Source organism: Myxine glutinosa, chromosome 1 (assembly GCF_964187855.1).
Source record: "Myxine glutinosa chromosome 1, kmMyxGlut1.1, whole genome shotgun sequence".
Classification (NCBI taxonomy): domain Eukaryota; kingdom Metazoa; phylum Chordata; class Myxini; order Myxiniformes; family Myxinidae; genus Myxine; species Myxine glutinosa.
In genome coordinates, this window is record NC_136261.1 from 166,735,429 (window position 1) to 166,757,696 (window position 22,268).

General features: G+C 42.6%; 2 protein-coding genes across 9 annotated transcripts in view; one reads left to right on the forward strand and one right to left on the reverse strand.

The window, feature by feature from the left end:
* Positions 1 to 22,268, reverse strand: part of LOC144892561 (uncharacterized) — a 1,012,844-nt gene that overhangs the window by 969,313 nt on the left and 21,263 nt on the right. The gene's annotated exons all lie outside the window — the stretch shown is intronic.
* The window catches only part of PTPRD (protein tyrosine phosphatase receptor type D), a 502,851-nt gene that overhangs the window by 317,908 nt on the left and 162,675 nt on the right, over positions 1 to 22,268 (forward strand). For 3 of the 8 annotated variants that reach the window (XM_078779585.1, XM_068121688.2, XM_078779582.1), the window contains exons 9-17: positions 7,473 to 7,740; positions 11,121 to 11,260; positions 14,592 to 14,736; positions 15,723 to 16,031; positions 16,634 to 16,827; positions 18,167 to 18,184; positions 18,626 to 18,743; positions 19,349 to 19,939; positions 20,242 to 20,339. In XM_078779585.1, coding sequence (XP_078635711.1) covers positions 7,473 to 7,740; positions 11,121 to 11,260; positions 14,592 to 14,736; positions 15,723 to 16,031; positions 16,634 to 16,827; positions 18,167 to 18,184; positions 18,626 to 18,743; positions 19,349 to 19,939; positions 20,242 to 20,339 — 1,881 coding nt within the window. Of the gene's footprint in view, positions 1 to 7,472; positions 7,741 to 11,120; positions 11,261 to 14,591; positions 14,737 to 15,722; positions 16,032 to 16,633; positions 16,828 to 18,166; positions 18,185 to 18,625; positions 18,744 to 19,348; positions 19,946 to 20,238; positions 20,340 to 22,268 lie in introns of all 8 variants that reach the window. The other 5 variants (XM_068121669.2, XM_068121656.2, XM_068121663.2 and 2 more) reach the window with 3 other exon arrangements.

A 22,268-nucleotide genomic window follows, 5' to 3' on the forward strand; every position in this document is an offset into this window, starting at 1 on the left:
AAATAGTGTTCAACAGTTGAGGGTGTGAATTAACTCGATCGATCCAAACGTCCCGCTATTGTACACCGCACCTTTCCTATGCCATCTCCAGGTGCTGCATGACGTCATTGCCGGGCACCGAAGGGGGCTCGGCGATGACGCACGCTGAAAGGGAGTACTCATTTTTCACTCTGGTTGTTTGTTGTACACCGCTTATTTTTTTTATTTTTTTTATTTTTTTTTGTATACTGAATCGAGGCTCGTGAAAGAGCTAACATTTATTTCACAAACAAATCAACCAGACAAACAAAACACACAAAAAGAGGGAGCGGAAGACAAGATGGGGAGAGAAGGGGAAGCACACAACCACAACATTTGAGAGCAGGGAGAAGTGTGGGAGGGAGAGGGCTTGGGGGCAGGAGGCGTGGGAGGGGGAGGGCGGGGGGGGAGAGGTATAAAACACAAGGGGACCGAAATTAGCGGGGGTAGAAAAAATCAAGGTTTTGGATGGGGGAGGATAAGACATGGTGGTGAACAGCTGTTTTAAAGACCTGGAGGGTGCAGTGGGATTGAAGAGAGTGAGGGAGTTTGTTCCAGAGGTGGGAGAAAAGAGGAATGAAGGAGTGAAGGTGAGCAGAAAGTCTTGATTTTGGCAGTTTAACCATAAGAGGGTTGCAGGCAGATCTTGTGCGACCTGTAGGAATATTTGGGGGACAGAGCCCAGAGAGGGCTGGGGGGGGGCAAGGCCAGAGAGGAGTCGGTAGAAGACGGAAAGACCACCAACCTGCCTGCGGTGAGTGAGTGAAAGGCCCTTGGAGTTAGCTTCATCGCGGGAGATTCCAATGATTCTGAACGCTTTGGTTTCAACAGCGTGAAGACGGGCTAGGTGTGAGGCAGGAGCACCAGACCAGAGGGGAGAGCAGTATTCCATAGAGCTGCGGATGAAAGCCTTGTATGTGGTGAGGAGCTCAGGTGTGCCAAGGAAGGACTTCGCACGACGGAGGATGCCCAGTCGGCGACTGGCTTTGGAGGCCAGATTTGAAATGTGGTTTTCCCAGGAAAGATCATGGCAAATAGTGAGACCCAAAAGCTTGAGTGACAGAACTTCTTGGAGAGGATTATTCAGAAAGTGGATGGGAGGGTTTTCCAGTCGGTCTTTTCGGAGAGACATCGTAAGAGTGTGAGATTTATCAGGATTGAAAGACATGTTCCATTTGTTTGCCCAGTCTGTGATTTTGTCCAGGTCTGCAGAGAGTGAGGAGGCTGCAGACTGCCGATCTGAGGGATGAGGAATGGAGCGACAGAGAGTAGAGTCGTCAGCAAAGACGACTTTGACGTCAGCAAAGACGCAAATTTCCTATGCCATCTCCAGGCGCTGCATAACGTCATTGCCGGGCACCGAAGGGGGCTCGGCAAGGACGGACGCTGAAAGGGAGTACTCAGTTTTCACTCTGGTTGTTTTCTTTCTTGCTTTCTTTCTTGTTTTCTTGGTTGTCCAGGCGATATCTCAGCCATCCTTTGAGCTAGAAAGCTGAAATTTCGGCACAATGGTGAGCAAGTACTTTGTCAAAAACGGTATTTTTTGTTTTTGATTAATCAATTAATTGATGAGTTATTTAATTATTAGCGATTAATTAAGTACTTATTTATTTCCTTTATCTTCTGGTCATGATCTCAGGCACCTTTTGAGTTAGGAAGATGATATTTGGACATGCCAATGACCAAATGATTTGGCTGTAAAAGATATTTTTGATTTATTGATTAATCAATTAATAGATTAATTATTTAATTATTCGATTAATGACTAAAACATTTTTTTTCCTTAAGTTACAGATTCTGATGAAATGGTGGTGGTTTACGTGTTCTATTAGCGAATTGATTAATTATTTCTTTATTTCCTTTATCTTCTGGGCAATATCTCAGGCACCTTTTGAGCTAGGGAGCTGATATTTGGACATGACAATGACCAAGTGATTTGGCTGTAAAGGGTATTTTTGATTTATTGATAAATTAATTAATCGATAAATTATTTAATTATTCGATGAATGACTTAATTAATTAATTTTTTTAAAGTTACAGATTCGGATGAAATGGTGGTGGTTTGTGTATTATATTAGCCAATTGATTAACTATTTAAGTTTTATATGATTATTATTTATTTATCTTTTATTGATTTTAATTATGCAATTAATCAATCAATTATTGTACACCTCTCCCTCCCAATGCAATCTCTATGAGCTGCACTGCGGTATTGCCGGGCACCTGAGGTGCCCCTGCAATGCCGCGCTGTAGGATATTTAATTATTTGGCATAGGGGCGGTCTACTTTGAATGTATCTGTACTTGTCTCCTTTATTTTCGATCGTACGGCTAAATAAAAGTGACCATTTGTTGTCTTTTTTTTTTTTTTTGCTTTTCATTAAAGAAAGTTCCTTAAAAAGTTACAAAAGAGAGAAAGGGTGGGGCTGGGGCCCCGAGGTTGTTTTCCTCGGGGCACGGGCTGGCTCTCGATACTCCTGACCATAGGTCGAATCCACGAGACATTTATCACAATCTGAACTTCATGTCAGCTTAACAATAAAAAAAAAACATGTGAAGTCACAAAGAAGACGAAATGCTTTCAGCACCAAAATATTTTTGATAATGGACAGAAGAACAAAGGTAAACGATTACAAATTATAATTATGGTTGAAAATGTTGATGTGCAACACAAGCCGACCCTGAAAGTGATTGATATCTATTGTGGGCAAGTACAGTAGCTTCCTCGATTGGAGCCATTTTTATTTGAATTATAGGAAACGCAGCAAAAGCATCAACGGCCGTGGCCTAGTGCTGAGGACACTGGGTTGGCCTCCCAAAGGTCGTGTGTGTAAATCCAGCTGAAGGCAGCATGATGAAGGACTTAACTTCTGGCACTTGTAGATTACTGTTGTGCTCTCAGAATGTCAGTTATAACCGAGGGTGTGGCTAATCTTCCTCCTTTCCCTCGTCTGTTCTCCATTTTGTGCCAGTTCAGTGATCTTTGTGGTCGAGTCTTAATGGCCGCAGGGCAACTGTGATGAGCAGGGAGATTTTTTAGCTCAGGAAAGAGTGCAGCGCTGCCTGAAATACCCTTATAACCATTGAATGAATAAATAAAATGCACACTGCCATTTCGAATTTGTTCCTGTGGACAGCACTGTTCTTTATTTTTGAAACACATTATGATATGACATGAGATAACAAATCTGTTTGTTGAAGCTGCGCTTATGTGGAAAATCCATCGCTCTCAGACATAGAGATGAATCCTTTTAATCATCCACTCGCATCTAAACTTTTGCTGTTGTCCATTATCATTTCTTCATGAGAATGGTTCATGGTAAAGTGTTTATCTCTACCACTGCTGAGCTGATTTGATGTAATTGTCATCTGGCGGAAAAATCTGACACACAACACTCATCAATGTGATTACAACTACAAGTATAAGGCGCTCTCATCCCCGTCTGATTTCAAACATGATTGCCTTCTTTGGAGCGCTCTGGGAGTTTATGTTGTCACCACTGATTTGTAATCGCAGGATGGGCATCCAAAGGTACGAAGAAACTTTTCGTTACATCGGATTGAACACTGTCATCAGTCTGTCGTCATGCATTCGCAATTGAGCCAACATGTCTGTCAAAAAGAACGTTTCAGCCAACATGTTCATTTCATTCTTTAAGTTATCCTTTGAAGCCCGCAAAATCTCAATATAACCGACAAAGAGTGGGAATTGTGCTCAGATCAGTCATGGGCAAGGCAGAGTGAGCATCCATCCGATGGCAAAGAAACCTCTAAATAATTATTTTATAATTCCATGTAAACATGCGTTAAAAAAATTTTGAGGGAAGGGAGGAAAAAAATGAGGGTTGGTAATTGTAGAAGTGCAATGAGGAAATCTTGATCTGCACAAGGAATTGTCGTGTAGGTTTTTCACAGAGTTTGCCTTGACAATTTGCAATATTGCAATGTCTTCCATTTGGTGCATTCTTCAAGCACCTTGATGGCTCTTCATAATCAGACTTCCAGACTTAAGACACACATAAAAAAAAAACCACCTTTAGAGGCCATTTAAGACTTAGGACACACATAAAACATCAAATTAAGGGAGCGGGAGACAAGAGGGAGAGAGAGAGACGGAAGCACACAAGCACAACAACAGTAGAGAACAGGGACGTCGGTAGATCTGTGGAAGGAGGAGGGAGGGGTACACAGTATAAAGTAAATTAACACTACTAGGAATATTAGGAAAGAAGTTGGAGATTGAAAGAGGTGGATTTGGGGTGTTTTAACGGGGGTAGAAAAGATCAAGGTTTTGGATGGGGGAAGATAAGAGATGGTGGTGAACAGCTGTTTTAAAGACCCAGAGGGAGGAGTGGGATTGAAGGGAGTGAGGGAGTTTGTTCCAGAGGCGGGAGAAAAGAGGAATGAAGGAGTGAAGGTGAGCAGAGAGTCTTGATTTTGGCAGTTTAACCTAAGATGGTTGCAGGCTTTCTGTTCCTGTATCATTGATTTCTCATAAAGGACTATCGTCAATGAGGTGCCTTTTGATCACTCTTCTCTATCTCGGCACAAGTCAGCAACAACAGTGTTTAAATGCCTAATTCTTGGACGAATCGGAAACAAATAAAAAAAATACTCCAAGCACAAGCTTCAAGAGGCCATTGCTGGGAGATATATTTCCACCGCCACCGAAGATGGATGGAGGTTATGTTTTCACCCCTGTCTGTTTGTTTGTCCATCTAATCTGTCTGGCTGTGAACGGGATATCTCAAAAAGGTGTGGACGGATTCAGACGAAATTTGGTGGACCGGTTGGGTGTGTGATTCGATGTTGGTGAAGATCTGAATATGGATTGGGATATGAGAATTATTTAATTTTTTAAGTGATTCTTCACCATTGGGAGATAGAGCCAAAAACGATACATGACAGGATATCTCAAAAAGCTATGCATGCGATTTGGATGAAACTTGGTGGACAGGTTGGGTGTCTGACAAGGAAGAATCGATTCAATTTTGGTGAAGATCCGGATCCGGATCAAGCTAATATAAATTTTTAAGTGATTCTTCACCATTGAGTGATATGGCCAACCAGGTGGAGGTATGCTCTCTACTGAGTGCCGTTGTAGTGTATTCTTGTTTTTAGCTCACCTGGAACGAAATTCAGGGGAGCTTATGCAATGGCGTGTCATCAGTCCGTCCATCCCTGAACCTTTGAAACTTCTTCTCCGAAACCGCTGATGGGATTGCGACCAAATTTGGCACAAATGATATTTGTTTTGTTATGTTGTGACTGAAGTTTGTTCACGGCATTAAAAAAATCTGGGTCTAAGGGGGTCTACCAGGGTCAAAGTGGATCCAGGTTTGACCCCACAAAATAGGAATTTGCTTTTTCCCCTGAAACTACACAGACGATTCCGATGAAACTTTACTACAAGCTTCACCACCGGTGATGTACCAACGTTTGTTCACGGCATTAAAACAAATCTGCCCTTTTGGGGGTCTACTGGGGAGGGGGGGGGGTTTCCCCAAAATCGGTGTTTGCTTTCTTAGAAACGACACAAGCAATTCCGATGAAACTTAACCATAAGCTCCACCACCTGTGATCTACCAAAGTTGGTTCACGGCATTAAAAACAATCTGCTCCTTTGGGGATCTACGGAAGGGTTGCCCCCCAAAATTGGTATTTGCTTTTTTCTCAGAACCTACACACAATTTTGATGAAACTTCACCACAACCTTTATCATCTGTGATGTACCAATGTTTGTTCAAGGCATTGGAAAAATTGGGGTCTGAGGAGGTGCATGGGGTGGGAGGGGCGGAGGTTGCCCCCTAAAATAGGTATTTTTTTGTTTTTTTAATTTAAGTCTTATGGTTATGTTAGTATGATTCTACATGCTGCCCTGTCTTCTATCTTTGGAATTGCATTGGAATTGGTTTATAATACCTTTGGTCAGTGCAGTATACTGTTTATTCTCCCAGGTGAGCGCCAGGTGTATTGCCCCTATGTTTAGTACTTCGGCCAGTGTGACCTTGACAATTTGAGCGTATTAGCAAAATCTTTCCATGCGTGTTACCCATTTATCCAAATTGTGTCGCCAAGCTGAAAAGCTTTTGTTGTGATGTAACTGTGTATGTGAGGGAATTAATTCAGCAAACTCAATCTGTAACCTCAAGAGAAAGATTGACTTTAATGGTTGAACAGATTGTGAATGGAGGTGATGATTGGGTGAGCACAGCAATCAGTTACAGAAATATATATTTTTTGTGGTCAAGGCTTGTGGAAGGGCTCGACCACATTTATTTATTGCTTCATTAATTAGTCCTTCTCATAGATTAACCACCAAAGCAAAGGCTTCCCATTTTATCTTGATTATTTAGTGTGATGAATATTTATACATTTCACTTGATAATATTACTTTCTTGTCACTATTATTGTTTCACGAGTTATCAAGTGACCACTATATTCTTCATGTGTGTGCGTCTGTCTGTGTGTGTGTCTGTCTGTCCGCAGCATAACTACCCGATGATATCATCCGTACTTGATGAAACTTGGGTGGGAGGTTGATATCATGATCTAGTTGTGTCCTGCCTAGAGTGGGCATATTGCGCCCATTGTGGGCGGAGCCACGCCCGAAAAAGATGCCTTTTTACGGGGTAATCGAGTTCAAGCTACATCTTCTCCGAGGGGTTTGGTGGAATCTGACAGGGGTTTCGGTATTTGTTTGGCCAATATCATGTGTCTAGCCCCACGGAGCTCGATTTTTCATTTTCGCCCCAAGGTCAAGGTCACAAGGTCACGAAATTTAGAAAAGTCGATTTTTGATGGTTTTATTACATTGTTCGCTTCCTGATAGGGTGAAATATCGTACATGATCTTATATAATCACATACATCATGAAATACAAGTTTTCCAACAAATTTCAGAATCCTCGACCTTTGACCTTTGAAGGTCACAAAGGTCAAAGTTTCAAAGTTGTCGGAATCGAACCAAATTTTCGGTATTGTGTAGCTAACTAACCTCATAACTGATTATACATAATTTTCTATCATTTCAAGGTCAGTAACCTTCGTTTTGACATTTCAAGGTCACAAAGGTCAAATTTTCAAAGTTGTCGGAATCTAACCGAATTTTCGGTATTGTGTAGCTAACTAGTCTCATAACAGATAATACATTCCTATTTATATATTTTCAATGTCGGTTTTGACCTTTGTCATTGAATATCGCTCGCTCGTGAACCATCGTCGTCTCCTGACTTGTTTAATTTATGATCAAGTATGGTCCTTGCACAACCATAAATATCAAATGTTTTTATTTGTCAATTCAACTGACGATAGAGCAGATGATAAATAATTGATGACTTTTTCACCATTTTCAATCCCATATTATTCATTATTTAAGTCCAGATTATCAGGAGTCATCCACACTGAAGTTGGTGCGACTTTTCTCTATCCTATTTACCCAATCCCAAAATCCTAGGCTCAAATGATGAGTGCTTCAACAATGCTTGTATCCTGGGAAGAACCTCTTGAACCAAACGGGCAGATTCGTGGCTACCGGGTATACTTCACAGCGAGTCGTGACACTCCTGTGAACACCTGGGAAAAGCACAATGTGGACGACAGCCTGTTAACCATCATTAGTAATCTGATTCCACAGACCGAGTATCTGATTCGTGTACTTGCTTTCACCTCTGTGGGGGACGGACCACTCTCAACAGAGCTACATGCTCGCACACAACAGGGAGGTGAGTATCGTGTGAAAAGTGATGGGTTGTACAGTCTCAGAATTCAATGAATTAATTGAGTAGGTGAATATTATGAAATGGAACTAGCGGGATGCAGATGATGTGGCAGTTCAGCAACTATTGCCAAAAGATAGTTGTGCAGTATAATTGGTTTAAGAGGGTGGAAGTGTGAAACTAACCAATTATTTTCAATAATCGTTAAAATAAAGGAAGTTGGAGAGTCTCATGAAGATCCTTTTATACCACGTCTCGAAGGCCACTTGGGATCGACCCGCATTGACCCTAAATGATTTGGGATTCACACCTTACCCCGTCGCCAAAAATCAATACGTCACACGTATCCTGTGCGGCAGGTGCATGACTGGGAGGATAGCCAAGAGTTATGCGATCTTGCCTCTGAGCTGTGTAGCCTGTGTTCAAATCTCAGCCCAGCTATAAAGAGCCACCTCTGTTGTTTCACAGGCAGGGCAATTCATCAGTGTGTGCCATCCCTCGGATGGATGCCAAACTGCGGGTCCTGTCTGCTAGCATTAGTTGGTGTATGGTAAAAAAAATCCCACCACGCCCTTCGATTATCAATTCAAGAACAATCAGTCGAGTATACTGTGTCGGAGTGGTGACCCGTCCACGTTTGCAACCCGAGCTAAGAAACTGTTTCGGAGGCAGAAAACCAAGAATCTGTATGGATCATTGTGCATGGGAGTGACGATTTCTTTTAAGCGTGACATCACGCACTACTTAACTGATGTTTTACAGACTCGTCTGACCAGAGCAAAGCCAATAGCTGCACTCGCATGGTTTGCCATCACTGAGGCAGACTCACTGCATGCACAGACTCTGGAATGTCTGCACATTTTTTCTCCTTCCTCTGTCAAATCAAGTAGTGTGATCACATCACCAAGTTGATATTGAATGGCTGCTTCTTAGCACTGAAACTGGCCACAATGAAAAAATGAATGAATGATCGTTTTAAGGCCATTCCTTCCCTGCTAGAGCAGGGGTTGGCCTTGCGGGCCCCATGACAATCATGGTTCCCTGTTTGAGGCAATGTTTTATGGCCGGATGCCTTTCCTGGCGCCAACCCTTAGTCGCCTCTTACGATGCGCAGGGATACGGTGTACCTATTCTAAGCTGGGGTACACACCGGGATCATTCATCCCAGCAAGCTGGTACTCAATTTGCCGACCTCGGAAGGATGACAGGCTGAGTCAACCCCCCTGATGTTAATTCAGCGATCGACCGGGATTCGAACCCAGGATCCTTGGATCCCAAGCCGGCACCCTAACCGCTAAGCCAACACCAGGCTTTCAAACTGGCCACAATGTCCCTGGTTATTCAATCGATTAACTCTTACCACTTAACGTCATGCCCATAACCAATGGAATTGGTTATGAACACAATATCAGGCGGCTCGCACGGTTCCAAGTGGCCTCGAAGAACTGGTCTGCATCTTTTGTATGTACTAGAGTCCCTGTATATAGAGAGTTGTGTCAACTCAAATTTGGACGCCATTTTGTGTCTAAGTGTGTCGGATTAGATATACATGTACATTCACGATATGGGGTGATATATTCTAAACCTGCTAAAAAAAAATTTACTACACATATTTAGTCTTATTATTACATACAGGTGATATTTGTTTTGTCAAAAACTCAGCTATTGCCGTGAAAAAGAGCTGTGTGGTGATATTAAAAGTGGTATGGCAATGCATATTACAAGCCAACACTGCATATAAGAGCTAACATTATAAGTAAGACAAACCAATGCTGTCGTTCTCTGAATCTTCCATCACTACAATTTGGCCATAAATCCCGGGGTGGGAAATATTTGAGCAAATATGCCACAAGACGCATGAGCACTGTACAAAGCAAACAATAACTCGTCAAATTTTGGACGTATGGATGGCTGCACAACCCGCAAAAAAATTGAGCAGGTCCCCCCCTAAAATTGCTTTTATGATTGCCGATTAGGCTAAAGATTTTAAACCAAAAAAATAACTTGCCTCGGAATAAGTTTTGAATGGACGGACAGACAACTGAAAACAAAACGGACCATGGGTTTCGCACCCCTATAAAATCAAAATTAATTCCCTCTGAAAAAGTACAGTGACATTGCCCGCAGACTACCCAACCGCAGACCAGGCAATGTCACTGTACCGGGACATTTCATCAATCAATGACAATATGCGGTCCGCTAGGACTACCCGAAAAAAATTGAGCAGGGTTCTTCCCACGGAAATGCATTTTTGGTCAGCTCCTTGAAGATTATAAACAAACACAAATCACTTCCCTTTAAAAGGGTTTTCAACGGACAGACAACCAAAAAAAAACCGAGCAGATAGAATTGCTTTTGAACATCGATCATCAAGCGGCGTGGGCCTACCTGGCAGAGTCTCGAGGAGTCGATCGCTTTCCAGCTCTTTCGTCTGACTTTCGCTTCCCAAATTTGTCTTCTGACTTTATCACTTGGAAATCTATACATCTTATATTTCCCAGATTGGTTTGAACAACCAAAAGCAGAACAACCAGTCATTTTGTTTGGCAATAAACAACATTCCCGTACCAAGCTGACGTTCACGCATGGTGAAGTTAGACACAAAATGGCGCCACGAAAGCACGTGACCAGAAATCTCGGGTCAGCGCATGGCGCAACTCTCTTTATACAGGGACTCTAGTATGTACTACATGGCTGAGGGTAGCATCATTTGCTTGGAGGCATGGCTGTGCCACTGATGTAGTCATCCCTGGACATGAGAGCAGGAATTTCGAACTTGTCCATGGTGGTAGCAATAACTCACATAATCTTCGCGAAGGACACCGTAGGATCATTAGCGTCCCCCATCTAATTCTGGCACATGAACGCCCAGTTTAACGTTCATTGGAGGGTCTGCACACACTTTGATGAATCGCTCTGCCTGAAAAATATCAGGAGTATCGATAATAGCTTGGCTGAGATTCAAACCCAAGCTAGGCACCTCAGAAGCAAGTCCATCCATACCTTTAATCTATACTGGCAGCCTTAAAGATGTGGCGTAAACAAGCCAAAGCAGGTTAACAGGACATGGACGGAATTTGTACTAAATATACATTATTTCCTCAAGATTTTGCAAGACATAAAATATCTGTTTTACACTGATGAAACTGGTTTCGGTTAAATAATATGGAGCCTCTTTTCCCCCATCCAGTAGTCAAGGGGGGTGAATGGAAGAAGACAAAAAAATGGCACCACTTTATTTATAACATTAGTAATATATGTCTTATCTGGGATTAGAAATGATCAATTGGGAGCACAGTTTTTTTTTCTTTTTTGTTAATACAAGAGATGAAACATCACAGAATGGGACAAAATTAATCTTGTCAATGCTCTTCATGTGTTTTCAGTTCCTGGACAACCAATGAACCTAAAGGCCGAGGCTGACTCTGCCACGGCAGTGCTGTTGTCATGGACGCCACCGAGCCATGACGGCATCGTCAAGTATGAACTGTACTACCAGGAGCGAGAGGATCAGAATGAGAAGGAGGTATGTTATGGGAAATTCAACACTGTGTGTGTGTGTGTGTGTGTGTGTGTGTGTGTGCATGCGCGTGTGCGTGCGCGCATGCACATGTGTTGTCCTTGAACCACTTGCTCATGATGCTATCTGCAAATGTTTTCCTCTCTGTAATTGCCTCACTAAATCAGTTCCACCATGTCCTTCCATTCAGTCGTTAAAAGCAGCAGCCCATCACTATCCTGTTGTCTTCCATACCTATCATCGTGCCTTCATATTCTAGCTGCACCTGTTCTCTCTGCCTATGTGCACCTCCAGCTACTCACAAACATGTTTTTTTTTTCTTCATGTCCCTGGACTGTCTGTTCCTCGCCACCCTGTGTCTGTTTCCTGACCTTCAATCTGCCCTCTGTGTTGCAGCTTTTACATGAGCCTCAACTTGGGTATTTTAAAAGAAAGAAAAATTAACTTTATTTTTATTAATTTATTTCTATTAATTTTTAGATTTTTCTTTGTTTTTATTATTTTTTAGAAAAGATTAATTAAAAAAAAAGAAGCAATTACGAGATCCCAACACTGAAGAATAACACCATTGGTCTTGAGCACTTTGTGTGGATATGCATTGCCATAGAGTACAGACAGTCTTGCTTTACCTTCCTTTCTGTTTTTTTAACTGTCGAGACAAGACCAATGGAAGTTTTCATATTGTTCCTTCAGCCATGTCTGTGTTGCTTAAGTCAGGTGTTTATCAGTGAGCCAGCAGCCACACAGGTGGAACTCTAAATGTCGAAACAGATACAAGAGGTGATCCAGCTGCCTGAAGAAACAGTCACAATTTCCGGTATGCAAAGATGGACCTTGTGAAAAGTCACATCGTCATAAAGGAGGAGCACATCTTTGGAAAACTTCGCTTACCATTTCATTATATTGATGATCTGCCATAATATTCACATGACGATCATTAACGTCCATCACAAAGGTCTAATATTCCCTTGTAATTGCAGTTTTCTGAGGCATGTAGTTAATCATTAAAGATATCCTTGGGATCACAGAAATCAAGGTCATGATCTCGTCAGATGAGGATTTAGTGGAGAATGTATTTGGTGGACGTGATCCTTTGTGCTTCCATTGCATGGATTCCATTTGTTTTTTTGGGCTAGCGGATAGGGTGCCAGCTTTGGATCCTAGGATCCTGGGTTCGAATCCCGGTCGATCGCTGAATTAACGCCAGGGGGGTTGACTCAGCCTGTCATCCTTCCGAGGTCGGCTAATTGAGTACCAGTTCACTGGTAATTCCCTGCTTGTCGTAAAAGGCGACAAAAAGGGTTGGCGGCAGGAAGGGCATCCGGCCGTAAAGCATTGCTTCAAAAAGGGGACCAAAAAAACAACAACAACCACGGTCCCCGAAAAAGGCCAACCCCCGCTTGCGGGGAAAAATGGCCTCTAAAGGTGGTTTTAATCCCGATGGTAAAGACACGTTTCCTCAACAGTTACCAGTTGAGTGTTAAAGTCTACTCAGTCTGAGTTAAACAGTACGAGCTCGTAACAACACGAGCTGGTTGTGTTTATCACAAATGCTAACATTTCAGGTAGTGATCTTGGTGAGAAACGCCGAACAAGCTCAACTGCTTGTGGATGATGGCTAAAGGTGCTGGCTTGACAAGTTCCAATTTCTGTTGATATTCTTTAAGCCAGAACATGATGATCCTCCATGATTTAGGCCTTGATCTGGACAACAGTTTGATTGTTGGCTACATCATCTGGATCTCCTGTAGGTTTGAAGATGACCAAGGGTCATTGTCAAGTGACTCATGTCCATGTTTAATTTCGTCCGCAAATTTGGCTCTGAGGTTTGGAGAATGTACCTTTGTCTTTCAAGGCCACTATGCATTCATGGATTCTTTGAGAGCTGCTACCTTCTTTACATGAAAATTTGATCATGCCTGATTGGTCAATTTTAGTCTCTTCTTCTTCTTCTTCTTCTCTTTATTTGATTCTAAGCAGATTTGAGAAAGAATATAGAATTAGGACAAAGTGCGAATGATAACTAGCCTACACTATCCATTAGCAATTGTGGGAACTTTAACATCCACCAGATAATGCTGGTGGACAGGTCACCAATGTTACATCCGTCCGAGAGACGACTCCCATTTGACTCAGGAGCTCCAACTCATTAGCTCAATGTCCTGCGCTTGAAGCACCATCCCAACAATTTGATTGTTGGCTACATCATCTGGATCTCCTGTAGGTTTGAAGATGACCAAGGGTCATTGTCAAGTGACTCATGTCCATGTTTAATTTCGTCTGCAAATTTAGCTCTGAGGTATGGAGAATGTACCTTTGTCTTTCAAGGCCACTATGCATTCATGGATTCTTTTAGAGCTGCTACCTTCTTTGCATGAAAATTTGATCATGCCTGATTGGTCAATTTTAGTCTCTTCTTCCTCTTCTTCTTCTTCTTCTTGTCTTTCTTTGATTCTTAGCAGATTTTGGAAAGAATATGGAATTAGGACAAAGTGCGAATGATAACTAGCCTACACTATCCATTAGCAATTGTGGGAACTTTAACATCCACCAGATAATGCTGGTAGACAGGTCACCAATGTTACATCCGTCCGAGAGACGACTCCCATTTGACTCAGGAGCTCAATGTCCTGCGCTTGAAGCACCATCCCAACAGTTTGTACTTGTGTCAGGAATTTAACCAAGATGAGATTCGATGAACAATAATGATTAACAAATCAGTTAAACAAGACAATTACTTAATGGTATCCTCGGCTTTTTAGGAAGAGACAGTTCATCAGACAAGAGAAGATCACGTCTGGTGTCGAAGGAACCCGAAATCATAACCTTGTTGAATATAAAAGCAACACAATGTACATTTTCTGTGGCGGATAGATCTACAAATGAAATGTTTTCATTTTTTGTTGTTGCCTGTGTTCTTGTTACTGGACTGAAGGTTAGCTCCCTGGTGGCAGACTTGCTTCTGTTGTTTTGCTTTGATTACTGCATAATTTAGATGGTAATAACTCTGACATGAGCCTTCGAGATTGTAGAAATACAATTACAGACTACAATTGCAGGTCAAGCATTGCATTCACGGTCATTCATAAGGGACATTGAATTTACGCTAGCTCTCTCATTTGTTGTGGACACATTGCATTCTATGATATAGGTAAATATAATAGAACTTTTACCCAAAAATATGGCCGAGGTCAAGCCTGGGACTACGTATTGCGCATCATTATGGCTATTCCTCAGGTCTTTATCCACAATGTGAGGTAAATGGGCCCAGGCAGCAGTCGTGGTGATTGTGTTCTTGTTTATTTCATTCCCTTCCACCTCTCACCTTCCTTCGCAGCAAATGGTGATGTTTAACCCCAGCATGACCTATCTATTGGACGGTCTTCGACCCAACACTCTTTACAATTTCCGGCTGGCTGCACGCTCCAAACAGGGTGTCGGTGCGACCACACCTACTGTTTCAGCCCGAACCCTGCTCTCGAGTATGTGACCCGGGCCTCCGTATTCCTAAGTATAAATCATCTTGCAGCCATAACCATTCTTTCTGTCAGTTCCTGCACAATTTGTTTGTCTCTTGCGCTCCACCTGGGAAACCTTGCATGTGTACCCTTGTCCTCTGACTGCCGTTTCCACTCGATGTAAAATGACATTTCTGCATTATTGTCGTTATTGCAGTGACAATATTAAAGGTGAGTGGTTAGACTGCAAATGAAGCACCACATATTCCTAAAAGTTCATTCAAAGAGGGGGCAGACACAGTTACTGTGTAATAGCCTACATCTCTTCAATATGTCACCATGTTTATCCAAAGTGATTCTTCCGCTGATGATTGTAATTTGTTTTAAGATTGTGCTCATGAGTGAAATGAGTGAATGAGTGAAACGTCAGCTCACCTTCATTTTTTGTTTAATTTTTATTTTTTTTCCCCCCATTTGTTGCTTTGCTACCTGATAAGGAACACCTACACACCACTCCTGGCTCCTCTCTCAAAACACTTGGACTTCTGTATCCTGTTTCAGTCCACCGATGAGCTTATTCATCGTTTCTAATCCCAGAAGGCATTACTGATCATATCCACAAATTTTGATGATTTTACTCCATTTTACTTCTGACATGCAAACAGGACAAATTTAGCAAGTGCGATGACATCATCGCGTATGTATAACTAACAGTTTCCACTTTTTGCTGTTAACATATAACCATTTGTCTTCAATAATCGATTTTTTAAAATTACTGTCTTACAGATTATTTACAATTTAAGGAACACTCTTAACCCTTAATATACTTAACCCATCAACTTCCAAGTAACAACTTAGGCTTTTTTCAATAATGATTCAGCTTGGAACAACATCTCTGCTACTAACTGTGGACCTTTCTTTACTCCACAAGCTTCGGTCTTTACCACATGGAAAGCTGTGACGCTTTATTTCACAAAAGTCCTCCAAATCCTCCCACCTTTTCCCTGTAGCACCATCAGCTGCACCTCAAAGCGTAACCTGCAAAAGTATGAGCTCCACATCTCTGCTCGTGCACTGGTCTCCACCACCTTCACATGCCCAAAATGGACCCATTGTGCGCTACGGTGTCCGTTACTATCCGCTGAACCGCCCAGCTGACGTTGCCCGTACAGACCTTCTCGGTACGTCACCGACCGAAGAGAGCCGACTACTACAGGGGCTCGAGAAGTGGACAGACTATCGTGTGGCAATCATAGCTTACACGGCAGTTGGGCCTGGTCCTGAGAGCCAACCATGCACGGCTCGCACTTTTGATGACGGTACGTGAATCTTGCATGCCTCTAGATGCTTCTCTCCAGGAGAGTGGACTAACACGTTCATCACTAAACACCTTTTCCAGCTGATTTCTGTCCTAAACTGACTTTGCTGGCTCTGGTTTGAATGGCATCTTCCTGCACTGATTTTCAAGCTACAAACCTTTTTCCTCAATGAAGACCTTTTAAATTTGCCTTCTGTGATCTGCTATGTGTGGTGAGCGATTTTCCCTGACACCGAAATAAACAGCAATCATTTCTTGGCCTTCTGACTGGTTAATCAATTTCCTTGTTTCCCTGAGTGCTTTAAATGTGCCTTATGGTGAAATATTTGTTTGAATTACATCACCCTTCTTGCCTAACACCTTGTACCACCAATCATGTCAATAAAGGCAACAATTGTATCTTCCACCTGGCTTGGACCTTCAATGTTCACCTTTGAAACAGCTTGCTTTCCACTAACACATTGACCCTCTTGTATAAAGAAACAGCTCTAACATCTTCTTTCACCACACAAACCCACTTAATCTGCCAACCATACATTATTCTTCTTTACTGCTATCCGGCCAAAGACCTCTTTGGCTAACCACTCGTCTTCGTCGTCACAGTGCCAAGTGGTGCACCTCGGCGCATCTCTGTCGAGCCCCAAAACTCAACAGCGGTGCTCATTAGATGGCGGGCCCCTCAACGGGATCGTCATCATGGTGCAATCCGTGGCTATCAGGTGCACCTGTCTCGTATGGAACCTGGAATGCCCCCTGGACATCCACGCATGCAGGACATTATGCTACCTGATTCACAGGTATATGTTAGAAATTTACTCAGTTTTAGTAAGAGCTGTTTGATATTAATTTAATTGTAGTAACCGTAGATGTTGTGTTTTTTGCTATTAGGGGTTTAATGCTCAAACTAAAAGTTTTAATTTGCTGTGAAAGTTAAAATTATGACCATTTATGAAATATTATTGTTTTGGGGTTTCAATCTTAACTTTTAAGGAGCATTCTAGATATTATGTAATTTAAAAACTTTTTGGCACGCCCTTCCTCTTATAAAACCCACCCCCCTTTCTTCATTCCCCTTATTGTTATCACCTCCCTAAAATTGCTTCCCTTTACTCCCCAATTCTGCTACCCTCAATTCCCCCCCGCCCCCTCCACGCCCCTTTATTCATTCAATACTGTTATCTTCTCCCTGCAATTGTTTCCCGTTACTCCCCAATTCTGCTACCCTCAATTCCCGCCCCCCCCCCCTCCACGCCCCTTTATTCATTCATTACTGTTATCTTCTCCCTGCAATTGCTTCCTTTTATTCCCCAATTCTGCTACCCTCAATTCCCCACTCTCCCCCCACCCCCACCTTTATTCATTATTTACTGTTATCTTCTCCCTGCAATTGCTTCCTTTTATTCCCCAATTATGCTATCCTCAATTCCCCCCTCCTCCCAACCCCTTTATTCATTATTTACTGTTATCTTCTCCCTAAAATTGTTTCCCTTTACTACCCAATTCTGCTACCTTCAATTCCCCACTCTCCCCCCACCCCCACCTTTATTCATTATTTACTGTTATCTTCTCCCTGCAATTGCTTCCTTTTATTCCCCAATTATGCTACCCTCAATTCCCCCCTCCTCCCCACCCCTTTATTCATTATTTACTGTTATGTTCTCCCTAAAATTGTTTCCCTTTACCCTACCTACCCTCAATTCCCCCTCTCTTTCCGCCCCTTTCCCTTATTTTTTATACTTTCGTTGATTTGAACTGCATTATTTTCAACCCCTCCACCCACTCCACTTGTTGAGATAAAATGCATATGGCCCCTAAGGGATCTTTAAGGTAACTACTGGCATCAGGCACATGCACCAAGCAGTCTCCTTAATGACACGATGAAGCTAAACTCTTGAGAATAACAAACTTTTGCACTTAAAATTACACAATTTCTCATCGTTAAAACCTGCTATATTTAACACCGATAATTCTCACATTGTCTTAAGATTCATTTGGATTTCATTTGTACCACAGCCTTTTGGTTTAAATCAATTGATGTTTATACACCTAAAAGTTATTAATTCATTTATGTGATTCTTCCTCCTTCTCGTCGATTCTGCCTCCTTTTTGGCTGATGTCTAATGTTTTGCTGAGCAGCGAAATGACAACGATCATGTGAGTCATTGCTTTTACATATTAGAGTGAAAAAGTTACCATATTTTTTTATGCAACTCCAGATTGTGAATGTTCCATTTGAATAAAAATTTACAAAACAAGAAAATTTCAGCACTTTTTTTGATATCAAACATTTAATGTAAAATTGCATGCACATGTAAAGAAAACCCAAACAGCTATTTTAATTTATGAGTAGAAGATTGCGATTCGATACTTGTCAGCACTTGGCAGTCATATGTTCAAGAGGCCCATATATGCAGGCTTTCGGCCTAGTCAGGCAAACCTAAATTGCTTCCTGACAGGAAACACTTGGCTAGAAGGCCAATGACTGTTTTCCTGTGAGCAAAGAATATCCGTCTTCCTTTCTTGCTTAATCCTTCTGCTGGCTGTTGCTGCTTCCAATGCCAGGAAGAATAGCTCATCTGTGCCTCCTCCTGGCAGGAGGTGATTATCGGAAACCTGTTGCCGGAAACCACATACGTAATCACAATGGCAGCGTACACAGCACGCGGAGACGGGGTGCGCAGCAAGCCAAAGACGTTCACGACACCTGGAGCTGGTGAGTGGAGTATTAGACCAACCTCTCGATGCTTCTTTCTTAATCATGAATAAGACAGACAAACCTAAATTTTCATTTCACTCTGGAGATGGAAGGAAGAAGCCTAAAAAGTTATTTTCTTCCTCAACTCTGCTTTCTCTTCTATGTCTATACTATTCAGCATTTCCTCCAAATGTTTTATCACTCCACATCTGTACTCCTGATTTATATATGCCAAATCAAATCACCTTTATCCCTGGTGTTGGGCTAGCGGCTAGGGTGTCAGCTTAGGATCCTAGGATCCTGGGTTCGAATCCCGGTCGATCGCTGAATTAACGCCAGGGGGGTTGACTCAGCCTGTCATCCTTCCGAGGTCGGCTAATTGAGGACCAGTTCACTGGTAATTCCCTGTTTGTCGTTAAAGGCGGCAAAAAGGGTTGGCGTCAGGAAGGGCATCCAGCCGTAAAACATTGCTTCAAAAAGGGGACCGAAAAACAACAACAACCACGGTTCCCGAAAAAGGCCAACCCCCGCTTGCGGGGAAAAATGGCCTCTAAAGGTGGTTATATATAAATCCTAAAAAATTATCTTTCACAACTCATTTCTTTTTCTTTCTCTCCTCGCAGTGCCATCCCGTCCACGCTTGTCCGTGAGCTACACCCAGGCCAACACAGCTCTTGTTCAGTGGCAGCAGCCAAGTGAGACCCATGGCCCGATCCTTGGGTATCGACTTCGCTTTGGTCGTGAGGATAGCGCTGAGCAGACATCATTCAAATTTGAGCCCACTGATGATAATTACGCAATAACTGCAGGTCTCTATCGTGGAGCCACATTCATCTTCCGCCTCGCGGCACAAAATTATGCAGGCTTTGGTGAAGAGGCAACCAGGAAGGTTCACACACCAGAGGCTGTCCCTTCAGGTTACCCACAACGACTGCATGTTGTCGCAAAGACTGCCACAGGAATACAGGTGGCGTGGGACCCTCCACCGCTGCCTGAAAGAAATGGCAGAATTGTGAAATACTCCATTGCATACACAGACATTAATGGAGCAGAGGAACAAGTAATCAAAATTGTCAGTGCACAAACAGAGTGTTCACTTTCGGGTTTACAATCAGATGCCACTTACAACATTCGGGTGCGTGCTCACACTTCCGTTGGTGAAGGTCCATTCAGCCCAGCTATCCAGGAACGGACAGGTATCACCGATATCATAGGTAAAGGTAGGTTTTATCTGCTAAAGTTTTATCTGCAGACTGGCAGGTGTTATTAACACCAAACTCTTTCACCAATCACCTTTACTCATTGATGCTTCTTATTCCCCTTTTCCACCTTTTATTTTTGTCTTCCATTGCTGGCTGTGAGTGAGTGGATGTGATGGAAAGTAAAACGCTTTCTGATCATGAATTTGAGATACTTTTCTGATGGATTAACTGTATCTCCTATGGTCTTGAGACCACTTTTTATATCACGGAAATTTGGCTTGCACTATACCTGTCTCTTGTGTCCTCTCCAGCAGCTTTTGTTAAAAACTTCCAAGTGAGTGCTGTGACTTCCACCTCAGCACTCTTGTCTTGGGAACAGCCATCCTCATATGATATTCTACAACCATTCAAGGTCAGAAACTTTTTATGTTTTGAATCGCTGTGTAACTGGTTATTGTAACTCAGGAAATCAAAACATTCAGAAATTTGGGATATACTACATACATATTTGTACATGTGTGCATGTGTGTGTATATATAACTTCAAAACACACCTGGTCACAAGTGTGCCGCACTCACCGGGTCCTCAGTCGAGGTCCTCAGCATCATCCCGTTTCGGCCCTTCAACCTCGATACGATCAGCTAATGTGGGCCAGCAGGGGCGCATACACATCCACATGCAGCAACTACACCTGGATGCGTACATACCCCCACCCCCAGCCAGTGCAAACGCAGACTACAACAACAACACCTCCGCATCCAGAATCCACAGCACAAAACAAACATGGTGGAACACTCAAACACCCACCTTTATACCCTTTACCACTCACCAACAAAATACACCAGATCATTAATACACACACACACACAACCTCCTACCCTTACAACATACACCACTCAACATACAAAAACACACACTCATGCAAAAATTCATTCATACAAAAACACACACCCTCACCCACTCACTCATATACACAAAATAAGAAATAATAATAGTAACAAAATAAATAAATTAAAAAACCACACAACCAACCAACACCGTTCGACGTCCCTGCACTATATATATATATATATATATATATATATATATATATATATATATATATATATATCTATATATATAAAGTAGAGTTGGCCTCTATCTATGATCTCTAAGATCTCGAGAACCCGTGGACGGATTTGCGAGCGGAAAGTACTGTTCGACTCGGGATGGTCCCAGGAATGTCACGGAGACATAAACATTTAAAAAATTTCGGGTTTTAAAATTAGCGTATTATTAGCACTAGCAGAAGAGAGAGGGATTCGAAGGGAGGGAGCGCAGCGCTTCTAGCGCTTCTGACTACAGCACACCTTAAAATTAAAAAAACTTCGGGTCTACAATCTCTAAGATCTCGAGAACCCGTGGACGGATTTGCGAGCGGAAAGTACTGTTCGACTCGGGATGGTCCCAGGAATGTCACGGAGACATAAACATTTAAAAAATTTCGGGTTTTAAAATTAGCGTATTATTAGCACTAGCAGAAGAGAGAGGGATTCGAAGGGAGGGAGCGCAGCGCTTCTAGCGCTTCTGACTACAGCACACCTTAAAATTAAAAAAACTTCGGGTCTACAATCTCTAAGATCTCGAGAACCCGTGGACGGATTTGCGAGCGGAAAGTACTGTTCGACTCGGGATGGTCCCAGGAATGTCACGGAGACATAAACATTTAAAAAATTTCGGGTTTTAAAATTAGCGTAGCAGAAGCATTGCCGGCGCAGAAGCGGCAGAAGAGAGAGGGATTCGAAGGGAGGGAGCGCAGCGCTTCTAGCGCTTCTGACTACAGCACACCTTAAAATTAAAAAAACTTCGGGTTTTAAAATTAGGGGCAGCTGACTTTTCCAAAATGCTCCTGGAAGTTGGCAATGGACAGATCCCATTAACAGCTGCACCAGACACCATCACAATCCCTACTGGGCTGGGGAAGGTTGTGAAGACATTGGAGGAGCTCAAGGCTGATGTGTACCCATGTTTGGTTGCCAATGCTCACAATCATGAGTGGCTGGCTGAGCGAGCAATTCTCTCTCCTCTGAACACCAATGTGAGTAAGCTCAATACCTGGCTCATGTCTGAGTTTCCTGGTGAGGAGAGAAGGTACAAGTCTGTTGACAGTGCCATCTGTGATGATGAGGCAGTCACCTACCCCGTTGAACTGCTCAACTCCATTGAGCTGTCAGGAATGCCGCCACACATTCTGATTCTCAAGATCGGTGTCCCAATCATGATACTCCGAAACATGGAGCCACCAAAGACCACCAATGGCACTCGCTGCTTTGTCACCCGCCTTCATGCCAATGTTATCGAG